This window comes from Xenia sp. Carnegie-2017, unplaced genomic scaffold, assembly GCF_021976095.1.
Source record: "Xenia sp. Carnegie-2017 unplaced genomic scaffold, XeniaSp_v1 HiC_scaffold_2, whole genome shotgun sequence".
Lineage (NCBI taxonomy): Eukaryota > Metazoa > Cnidaria > Anthozoa > Malacalcyonacea > Xeniidae > Xenia > Xenia sp. Carnegie-2017.
In genome coordinates this window covers 3,106,367-3,118,567 of record NW_025813482.1, presented here as the reverse complement: position 1 = coordinate 3,118,567, position 12,201 = coordinate 3,106,367, and the positions used below count along the sequence as shown (strand labels likewise).

Below are 12,201 nucleotides of genomic sequence, written 5' to 3'. Positions count from 1 at the left end.
GGCTGTTATAAAGAGCCAACAAAATGAGGCTAGCATTCTTTGCAACGCAAAGAAATCGTTCTGCAGAAAAAATATATATTGTAACTATTACAAAAATATTTTGAAAAAAGTGAGATATGTTGATGATGTTGTGTAATGCTCAATTTTGTACCAATAAAAGATCTCAGTGCTCTTATTAATGATTCATTTCTGATGATTTTGTCAGTTCGATCCGTGTTGCAAGTCTTACCTAACTCTGCATTATTTAAAAAAATTTTTGTTTTTGAGAAAGGAAATGATTTTCGTTGACTTCTCTTGTTGAGAAATTGTAAAGTGAGGGGATCAAGTTAATACCGTTGTTTGGAAATGTTAAACAAACCTCGTTTCTGTACACATAAAAAAAGAACGGAAGTAAAATATTTCAAATACAATTAGAGAGGTAGAAGACTCCAAATAATTTTCTGTTTAAGCTTGCCTCGGTTTGCATTTTAAAATTTTGTTTTGTTCCATGATGTTAAAAAAGTAATTTAAAAACAGTTTTTTATAACCAACGTAAAACAGAAAGCAAAAAATACCATACTTATCACATTAATTTTGCATTGATAGGAACATCAGTTGCACGAAATAGACACTAAATTTGAGAGAATTTCTTGTGATTAACTTGTGCACACATTCAAGCATTATTGCTTAACTAAATCTCGTTTGAAAAGCAACATCAATTGCACACTTACATTTTTTACTGCAAGTAAATGAGCAATAAAACAGAATGTAAGTATGATAAGGGTAAAACTAATGTCATTAATTTTATGAACATGTTGCACTTGTAATTCTTCACAAATCTACCGCTAGGAGCTTGCTAGAACTCTTGCATGGCAACATATAAATACGTAAGGTAAAAATATTGTAATAATCGATGTTTGTGAGGTAAAAACATCTCAAACCTCAAGAAAAAGTTAATTTGAGGCGATCACGTGATCAGACCAAAGTTTGCAAGCTGACATCATGAAAATAATTCAAGAACACAAGATAATAAATGAAGCATAGAAAGAAGGAAGCAAAAAAAGAGAGTGTGTTAAGATTTGGTGTGTCTGAATGCTTTCAAAAATAATTTTTTCTATGGTGACTTAGAGTTGCTTTATAACTTTTCTAAACAACGTAACGGCTTTCGTGGTTTGATCTATGTTAAAACAAATCCATTTGATGGTCTTGATTCTAAATTTCCTGATGGCTGTTGCTACGTGCGCAACATGTTTTCTTGTTTAGGTGATTCGTTGATTCTGCATAGCTTCCTTTTTACTTCTTTGTGTGCATCATACATGTATGCCATCGCAATTTCGTCTGTTGTTTGGCGTCTTCATTAATTCTTGCAAGCGCAGAGTCTTCGTTGTTAGGATGCTTTCTTGATTCTTGCAAGCACAGAGTCTTCGTTGTTAGGATGTTTCCTCGATTCTTGCAAGCGTAGAGTCTTCGTTGTTAGGATGCTTCCTTAGTTCTTGCAAGCGCAGAGTCCTCGTTGTTAGGATACTTCCTTAATTCTTACAATTACAGAGTCTTCGTTGTTAAGATGCTTCATTAATTCTTCCAAGCGCAGAGTCTTCGTTGTTAGGATGCTTTTTCATTCTTGCAAGCGCAGCGTCTTGATGTTTGGGGCTTTGTCGATTCATGGACTTAAGCTAACTCGAATCTATATAGCTAACATTCATCACATTTCAGTTAACTACTTATTATTTACAAAAGCAAAATAAATAAAAAACAATTTATTTCCTTCATCAACCCTTTACATACTTCACAATAGGCAAAGACTCACAAATTCAGTTCGTTTTAACTTGAAAAAATTGTAATTCTTAACTATTAGGCTTAACTGACAACCACTGATTCATTACATTATATCGTGAGCTAAGAATGCTAGAACTCGTGCTTTTTCAATGCCACATGGAGATGACGTAATCTTTAGTAACACGGCTTAAGAGAGTCAGTACCAAAGCACTGTGTACTTTTCACTTAAAAGTAACGTACTGACCTCTTGCTCACAAACGTAAAATATATTCACTAAAAAATGCGAATTTCATTTCAATCATTGAGAGATTATGTTCCGTATTCATATATGTAGCGAAATCATCCCTACCACGATCAGTATTAGTATTTTTTCCTAGTTTGATATTTTCTATTTGAATATCATTGCTATTTCTTTTGCACACAAACTTTATTCAAATTTTAGTAATTGATATTAATTTGTCTTTGGAAAATTTGATCAGTTTCGTAACTTTTGTGGCATCAGTCTAGATACTCGTCTTCCAAACTTTTATCAGTGTACTACAGGTACTCTTGGTAGTAGCTTTAAAAGGAAATTATAGCCATCAAAGTTTAAGCATATTAAATTGCGGAAATGGTGTTGTGTTAGCAGAATTAGCGAAAATCAGAGCAGTCGCTTAAATTACAAATAAGTAAGTCCTAAAATCGTAACTTGTGACTTCCATAATTAACTGGCTAATTGTGATAAATTTTTGAGATTTCTGTGACGTGGTAATTGTGAGGTAGAAATACAAGTCATACAAATGACTCAAGTAGAACTCAAAAAATCATGTTTCTTACTGCAATCACTTTCTACTTTTAGCGAGTAATATCAATGTTGACGCAAATTGCCAGCCATGCGAAGAATTTTGTTCATTTTCTGTGGGAATGGATGAGTCAACAGACATGTGTGGCACCTCCCAGTTGCTAATTTTCATTAGAGGTGTGGATGCCAATTTAAATATCACTCAAGTGTTGGCTTCACTGAACAGTATGTACAACACAACGACTGGAGAAGACTTGATGAGAGAAATACAGAAAACATTTGAACAATATAGTTTAGATTGGAATGGACTGAAATGCTTAACTATTGATGTGGGAAGAAATATGTGTGGTGTGAAGAAAGGATTGGTGGGAAAAATCAAACAATTTTGTGCTGAAAAAGATATTTCAGAACCAATGTTTCTACATTGCATATTACACCAACAAGCTCTTTGTGCTAAGTATGTGGACATTAGCTGTGTGTTGGACCCTGTAACAAAAATGGTGAATTTGATAAGATCACATGGGCTGAATCACAGACAGTTCAGGGAAATGTTAAGAGAGACTGAGACAGAATCTGTTGTCATGCCATATTACACTGCAGTAAGATGGCTAAATTGTGGAAAAGTGCTGTCGAGGGTTTTTGAGCTAAGACAGGAAATTGCTGAAGTTCTTGCAGGAAAAGGGAAGCATCAAGCATTACTGTCTGATAAACTGTGGATATGTAAGTTGGCTTTTGCTGCAGATATCACTGCCCATATCAATAGTTTAAATCTGAAGCTACAGGGAGAAGAAAACCTCATTAGTGATTTTTTACACATCTAAAGGCCTTCAGGCACAAACTAGACCTATTCCTGAAACAAATTCAGGTTATGAATTTCACACATTTTAAAAACTGTACAGAAGCTATGGTAGAAGCTACTACAGATTTTCCACTTTCATTTGCACGTGGGATTATTGAAGAGCTTCAACATCAATTCCAGGAACGATTTGCTGATTTGCATGCAAAAGCAGATGAGTTGAGACTCTTTCAAAATCCATTTGAAGTGGATCCAGCTGCATGTCTAGACAGTTTACAATTAGAGGTGATTGAACTACAAGCAAATGACTTGCTGAGGGATAAATTTAAAGAAGGGCTTAAATTTAAGGGAATAAAATTTGAGGCATTTTGCTGCAGGACTGCTATCTATGTTTGGCACTACATACCTGTGTGAAAAAACTTTTTCTAGAATGAAGTATGTGAAAAACAGTTATAGAACAAACATGTCTGATGAAAATCTGAGGGATCTTCTAATGCTTGGGACCTCAAACCTAAAGCCAAACTTTTTCACAATTTTGTCATCAAAAAGCCAATTTCCCCACTCACATTGAGAAAACTGAACAGACTAATTGTGATTTTGTCATGATATTACTCTTGGTTGAAATTCAACCTTTAAATTTTGAATAAATATTTTCTTAACCAATGAAGCTTGTGTTATGTACTTCGTTTTATTAAACTATTCGCTCTTTAACCAGTGGTATACGGTTCGTCGGCCCTCAACATGCTGGATGAAAGTTGATGTGGCCCTCTGGCTGTAAAGTTTGGAGACCCCTGCTCTACACTTTAATGAGTGAACTCTATTAATGACAGCTAAACACATTATAGTTACACCGAAACCTAAACCAATCATTTCGCCAATTATCAAAAAACACGCGTGATCTGCACGATGTCCTAAACCAATCACAATTGTCTTTTTTAAGTGTCACGCGTGCATGTAACTCACACGCATTGCAAAGTAAAAATAAACTTACTGTCAATAGATTAAGAACGTTCAGTAGCAATGATTAAAATTTACTTTAGTGTTGTTCCTTTAATTCTGTGTTAGAAGAACTGAGTTATATGTGGTTGAGTGGTGCTAATTATTATTCAGTAATGCACCTGATATTTAAAGTGCATTATCTAGATCATATAAAGGAGAGTGTCATTTACATAAAAAATAAAGTCTTTGATTAAAGATCGTGCATTTAACAACTTTCATGGTCAAACACATGTCCAGCTAAAATACTTTATACATTTGTTAAGAGCCAATACTTAGCAACCTGTTGGGGCTTTTGATTTGAGAATCGCTGGTGCTACAAAAAAATTGTAAAAATGCAAGATATTTATCTGAATCATAAAAATGACCCTATAACTTGGGGCTAACCTAATGGAACTTTTTTTCAAAGTAATCACTGATGCAATTAAAGCAAAACAAATTAAAATAATTTTACAATTTCTTTTTCTCTTGTTTTTGTGCACTCGTTAACCGTTGTAGATGTGAGTAAGTATGAGTCGAAGAAATTTTTGGTTTAATAAACATCCTATAGAGGATTAAAGAGGATTTTATTCTCATTTTATGCTAAGTATTCATAATCCATTCATATTCAACTGCAAATTTTAAGCAAACAATTGTACATTACCATCATAATCATGAATTTGTTTAGAGATTACGTGGCTACTCTAATCAATTTCTCCATTATCCAAAAACAATGTTTGCTAAAACGGAAATGAAGTCGTTTTATTGCAAATACTTAAAACAGAGGACCAAAGTTAGCTCTTCATTACAAGCAAAATAATTAATTGATGAGCAATTCAAGAAGTAAACTGAGGTTCGAAAATGATAAAAGTAAAGATGAATCTTTTAATGGTATCAATGTTGTTGCTATCAAATACAGTCAGTGCATCGTTTAAGAAAAAGAACTCAAAGGTTTGGAAGCATTAACTTGGTGAAATGGTTTGAGTTAAAATTTCGGTTCAAGAATCAAGTGCATATTTTAACGCAATAGTCGTTTTTTAAGGTCGCGAGAAAATTTGTTCGTGTAGTTTATTTATACTTCTTGAGTATTAAATTATAATTTGCAAACTCTTTTGTACAAGCGCCCATCAAATAGATTCTTGTGAATTAAGGTGGAGAAAGGGCTTGCTCAACTCGGAACATCTCAAAGAAATTTACAAAAACAAGATCATATTATCCGTTGAGAAATACATTAGGATCGGAGAGACTTCAAAGCAATAGAAAGAGGCTGTTATTATTCCTTCAACCATATTCAATTTGAGCCACAATTCAATAATTATAGAACCTTCACTGTTTAGGTAAAAACATTTTTCTCTACCGTTTTCAAGGCTCAATGTTCAGCAAGCTGTGGAATTCCCGGGGTTCCAGGAGTTCCCGGTGTACCTGGAGCTGCTGGACGAGACGGTTTAAAAGGAGACGTAGGATCTAAAGGAGAAAAAGGTGAACGAGGTAATCCTGGGTCGCCATTGAAAAATGACATTAGTTTTTCAAGCTGGAAACAATGTGCTTGGAAGAGAGGCGATGGTAAAGATCATGGATTAATTCAGGTGGAACATGTATATGAAATATTTCTTTTGTTATGAATTATTACATATCGTTTTAGCAAAGATTTAATTTCATTTTAGAATTGTGTATTCACAAAAACGTTTGACAACACTTCTCTTCAAGTGTTTTATGGAGGAAACTTGCGAATTTCAGGGTGCAATGATTGTTGCAAACGTTGGTATTTTACTTTCAATGGAGTTGAATGTAAAAACCCTCTTCCTATTGATGGAGTTTTTTACATGGCCAATGGAAAGTCACAAAATATGCATCGACATCGTCACATCGAAGGATATTGTAACAAAATTCATAAAGGAAAAGTGCAGGTTGGATTCTGGGTCGGCAATTGTGCTAGTTATGGTAACGCAGATGCACACACTGGATGGAATTCAGTTTCTCGTATTGTTATTAAAGAGGTTCCTCCACCACAAGATTAATTCCTTTTGTATGTTCTCTTCTTGCAAATCAGTATTAAATGACTCCCGTTCTAGTTTTCTTTCGTTTTTTTACTGTATTGTACATCTAGTATGCAACATTTATTTTACAATCGTATACATATATTGCAATCTATAATCGCTAAACTACCAAAAAAGGGGACTTCCTTAGAGAGAAAAATAGGAATAGTTGATATGTTTTGGTATTTTCTGTCATCCATTTACAAAGTTTTGTTTCTTTACTATGACTTTCATACCATATATGTTGACTCACTTTGTAAGTCATTTCAAAGTATTCACAATAAGCTTAGTACTTAGGTCAACCATATGAGCATAAGTCGAAAATTGATATGGAGTTTGTCAAACTAGGCGTTTCAGCCAATTGAATTCCAACGCGACTTTACATCAATATTGCATCCTATATTTTTTCTCAGTTCTCCGAAACTGAGAAAAAATATAGGATGCAAATTTGATTAGTTTACTGGCTGCCGTTTGCCATATCGTCAATCCTATTGGTAACCAAATGCAATTTAGCGGCTGCCAATAATGCAATCACATGCGTAATAAGATATGAGTGGCACGAAAAAATTCAATGGAGTGGTCCTATTTAATGTTCTTTATACTGTGGCAATGTAATCAAAGATGTTCGATACAGGGATGTTCGATACAGACTTTAATAGAATCTCTGTAGGTTTATAAAGAAGGAAATGAACAACACTCCGCTTATGGTGCTCTTCTAAGTAGTCACTGCCAGATCGTGGCAGTAATGGTTTGCAACTTTCCAGAACTTTGTGCATGGCTGCAATACTCGACGAAAAAGTGAACAAATTAAACGTTTTAATAAATTCTGTTTCAGCGGACGTTTATATCACCTCTTCTGTGAGACGAAGACCTATGAACAAGTTATCAAACTGTTAAAAAATCTTGATAATAAAACTCCTATAATGAAATATTTTGGCGACATAAGTTGGCTACTCGAAAACAACAATCGGGCGAGAGTTTAGACGCGTTTTTGCAAAGATTATAATTTTTGTGATAGCGCGTCAAATCAATATCGTTACAAAGATGTGCGAGATGCGTTTACAGCAGGGATATTTTCAACTAATATTCACCAACGCCTTCTAGAGAATAAAACACAACATCTTCTGACAGCTTTGATCTAGCCCGAGCTTTAGCCACGACTCAGAGAACCGAGGTAACATACGCAGATAGAACTCGCAATCTTGGATTGCAACCAACCTCCACAGAATTATCAAACAATGTTGCTCACCCATAACGGCTGGTGCCCACAATAGTATTAATAACAATAGAAACTACAGATATAATTTTCCCAAGAATAATTATAACAATCATTGACAGTTCCTTGTTGGGCTTAAGACCATCATTAAGTTCTGGTTGGTATAAGATTTATGATAAAGAATGGTTCTATTAGTAAAAGTCAGTTTCTGTTTAAGTTTGTGTTTGAGTAAAGTATTTTATAGTTGTTAAATATAAGATTTGTAATGTTTAAATTACATTTGTCGAAAAATGTTTTGTGAACGGTTCTGTTGTTGTTTTCAGAAGTTATGTCTCGTACTTTTTGGCATTGTAAAAAGTGTTATGAAATTTCGTTTGGCATGTTCGGGAAGTAAAATTTTAAGGCATTTCTCAGCTTTACTAATGTAGGATTTGTTAAAGCCAGGCTAAGTAACTTGATAAAAGAAACATTAAAACACATTGAAACGAGAGAGGGGGAGATTTTGTCCATAATGGAAGTGAATAAACGACCTTTTTAGTATCAAAAATAATGATGATTTTTATAATAGTGTCAATGAAAAAATAATGAATACTGTGAAAGTAATGAATAATTTCTCACAAACTCCAACCACCGACCAAAATCAACCTAAAATATTCATAAAATTATCATCAAGGCTCACAAGACTCAAAAATTACTATAAATGTCTCAGAAAACGTTGCAAATGTCTCGTCAAACTGGCGTAATTTATCATTATTGAGTTAAGCATGGATCTTTTTCGGAGTACGTTTCTCTATACTTCATAAAATTGTCGACAGGTTAAATGGATTTTGACACCACATGCTTTGCCAACTTTTTTGTGTCTCATTCTAATATAAAATTCGTTTTTATTATATACGACAAGTTTTTTTAAAATAGACATGTTTCGACATCTCATAATGCCATCTTCAATATAAGTGAAATAATAAATAATACAAGGTTTCTATAAATATAATACGATACATGAATTACAACAATAATATGGAAATAAGATAAATTAATGGGGAGCGTCCGAGCGTATGACAAACTAAATTTTAAACAAAAAGAATGTAGCATAATGCTATAACCAACAACTGCAAACAATAACGACCTTATCTAACAACATTTGAGAAATTAACCTTCCACTCCTCTTCCTTGGAAACGGGACAATTCTATTCAAAAGCAGAGAGCCTTATATGGTACAAGTCCTGGGCTTGTGACTGGTATAGCAGAGTTAAGAGGTGAAAGGTTTATCATAGATTAATCAACTGAATATTCCTGCTCATTTTTTTTTGGAAGCATTCTGAGCAGTTCATATGGACAAAGCTCGAATTCCATATTAAATAAACAGTAACATAATCCGGTGTTAATGTTAAGATAAGGTCGTTATTGTTTGTAGTTGTTGGTTATAGCATTATGCTATCATTCTTTTTTTTAATATGATATTCCAACTATTTAACCTTGTGATTAAACTAAATATTGTATTGAATTTAAAAACTTGAATATTGAGGTCAGGGTTAGTTTTGTTAATGTGGAGTGCTTTTTGATTTTAAGGAGAATAAGGTGTCGGCAGTGTCGATGTTTTTACTAACGAAACTGAGGCCATGAAGTTTTATAATTACATTAACACACAGCACGCAAACATTGGATTTTCATTTGAAACTGAACAACAAGATCAACTGCCATTTCTTGCCATTTTACTAACAAAATCCCATGACAGCTGTACAACATCCACATATCACAAACCATCGTACACAGGACTTCTGATGAACTATTTTAGTTTCACACCACTTTCAAACAAAACAGGACTTATACGCACACTAATCGACAGAGCATACAAATTTAACAATACGAACAATTTCTTTCAACAAGACATAAAAAACATCACATCCACTCTTTTACGAAACTCTTTCCCACTACACTTTATTAACAGAACCGTAAAACAATATCTCGACAACAAACATAGCAACAACCTCAAACCAGACACCAAAACTCCTCACACGACGATCACACCAACACAAATGAAAATTCCAATATAAAAACTCTATACTTCAAACTACCACCATACATCGGCAGAAACCAGCTGCATCAAATTTTAAAATACTTTTCTTTTCTCTAGAATTCAAGTACAGTCTCTGAGCAAAATGGCCACACAAACATGTAAATGGTTCAGATTTTTTACATTTTAGTATAAATTATTCTTATTTTTGAGCAAACGATCGCAGTATATAGAACCTATTGCTATAAATATTAAAGAAACAAAAATTTGTTAATGTGTACGGGCCATGGACAGGCTTATGAAAACCGAGAAGACCTTTGAAATTAAGACTATGGTTCAAAAGCAAAAGAGCTACTGAACTTTAAAAAATGATAATTTTCCTTGTAGCTCTAATAATTAATTTATCATCATGCATCAATATGATTCTGAGATAAAACGGAAACTTAATTATTAACTGTAAAAACAAAAAGGTCTGACAGACAAGTTTTTTGAGGATGTACTTTGCGCATCCATTGATGGATGCATTTATGCAAATGCTATATATTTATCATACTATGAATCATAACTGACAGTTCTTTGGACCTGTCCTTTTTCAAAATTGACAAAGTCACAGTTTTAGCTCGTTATTAAATAAAGTAGTATAAAGCAAAAGCAGTTTGAAGCTTTAAAATAAAGTATTTACTTCCTTGTTAAATAGAGCATTAAACAATAAATATTGTCGTTTTTATTTATCTTTGTTTGGAAGAAGATCGTAAAAATTTTTTCATGTCTAAACGCTATGTCAACTTAAGTAAAACAAACTTCAGTTTGAAATGTTAACAAAATCTGGGAAAATGCATGAAAAACGATTACATGGTGTAATTTTCGTCCTAGTGCTGAGTTCAACACTTGGCTGAAATTTCAACCCGGTTCGCTGACACAGGGTTAAAATTTCAGCAGTGCATGGAGTTGAACTCAGCACGAGGTTGAAAATTTGCCATACAATCGTGTGTTTCATATAAAAAATATATCGTATAAAGACTGGGATGAAATTTCAACTCACTTGACGGGACTCGGTTCAGCTCAGGGTTGAAAAATTGACCTTCCTGTAGCTCTATTAAGCAGTCTAATAATCAATGACAAACCAATAAGAATCCAGAATAAAACTGAAGCACGGGTCTTATTACGAATATAAACTAAAAATAGGAGGCTAGTGCTCATATTTTACCATTACTTTGTGATGGTTACAGGAGCTTAATTATCTAAACAATAAATATAAAGAGTTAAATAATGGATTGTTTTCATCTCTTGGTTTTATTATTGGCATGGCAGATTTCAAGTATTCATATGTCTAAAGTGAACAAGGCAAGATTTATTGGATGTATTGTTTAAAAAACTATAATGAAAACAAAGCAGTTTTGATTTAGTAGCTGCGTCTTATTTGTAGGAATTGTTTTTCTTTGTAATCATGTTCAAGTAACAAAGATAAATTAACTTTTTACATAAATAAATGTTTTTAGTTGTCAAATACCTTTACTAAAGTAAGACGTTCATAGTAGAAATTCCCACGTAAAAACTCTTTTTTTAAACCTCTGTTCAGACATATTTTTACATGTCTCGACATGTTTTGGCGGTTTATTTGTCATGTTTTATCGGATCAATGATTAATTGCGTCAAACCAAGAACGTAGACACGACACCAGAGATTTGCAGCGTAATCAAGTTTTAAAAACTTCATACACTTGCTCTTTATTATGTTATGATAAAATTAGTTAAATGAAGATATGATCTTCGCACTTTGCTGGACAATTTAAGCAATTGTCTCAGGACCTGAAAAAATCAGGTGACTCAACGGGATTCGAACCCATGACCTCTGCGGTGCCGGTGCAGTGCTCTGACCACTGAGCTATGAAGTCGCAACAGTGGTGAGCAGGTCAATATTGTTGGGCTCATGTTCTCTCGTGAAATGAATGTCATGTGAATGTTGAGTCACCTGATTTTTTCAGGTCCTGAGACAATTGCTTAAATTGTCCAGCAAAGTGCGAAGATCATATCTTCATTTAATTTCAAACAGCGCACTGCATAAAACATTCACATGACATTCATTTCACGAGAGAACATGAGCCCAACAATATTGACCTGCTCACCACTGTTGCGACTTCATAGCTCAGTGGTCAGAGCACTGCACCGGCACCGCAGAGGTCATGGGTTCGAATCCCGTTGAGTCACCTGATTTTTTCAGGTCCTGAGACAATTGCTTAAATTGTCCAGCAAAGTGCGAAGATCATATCTTCATTTAATTTCAAACACCGCACTGCATAAAACATTCAGATAAAATTAGTATTAATAAAAAAGTCCAAACATGCTAAATATTTGGTTTAATTTTGAGAACAAGTTTGCTATTTACCATGGTGTCCTAAAAAACCGTAAAAACAAGATGACATGACAAAGAATATAAGAATACATGCAAATTTCTGAGCAAAAATCTTCACTACAACTTATAATGTAGCATCTATTTCCCCATATTTATCTATGATTTAGTGTGTATAGTTCAAGTTACCATATGTAAACTTAATTTAAATATAATAAATAATTTATTTCCTGTTATTAAGGACAATTGTTCAACCAGCTGCTGTGGAACAACAGGTAT

General features: G+C 33.7%; 1 protein-coding gene across 1 annotated transcript; it reads left to right on the top strand.

The window, feature by feature from the left end:
* The first annotated feature begins 5,092 nt into the window (after positions 1-5,092).
* On the top strand, positions 5,093-6,591 carry LOC124440076 (collagen triple helix repeat-containing protein 1-like). The gene is made up of 3 exons (XM_046990406.1): positions 5,093-5,258; positions 5,675-5,893; positions 5,972-6,591. Exons 1-3 carry the CDS (start codon positions 5,169-5,171, stop codon positions 6,323-6,325), a joined length of 663 nt encoding a protein of 220 aa, XP_046846362.1. The 5' UTR covers positions 5,093-5,168; the 3' UTR covers positions 6,326-6,591.
* Positions 6,592-12,201: the final 5,610 nt, after the last annotated feature.

Coding starts and splice junctions, on each gene's coding strand:
- LOC124440076 (XM_046990406.1), top strand. CDS start 5,169: ATGATAAAAGTAAAGATGAATCTTTTAATGGTATCAATGTTGTTGCTA. Junction 5,259..5,674: donor TTAAGAAAAAGAACTCAAAG/GTTTGGAAGCAT, acceptor ACCGTTTTCAAG/GCTCAATGTTCAGCAAGCTG. Junction 5,894..5,971: donor AAGATCATGGATTAATTCAG/GTGGAACATGTA, acceptor ATTTCATTTTAG/AATTGTGTATTCACAAAAAC.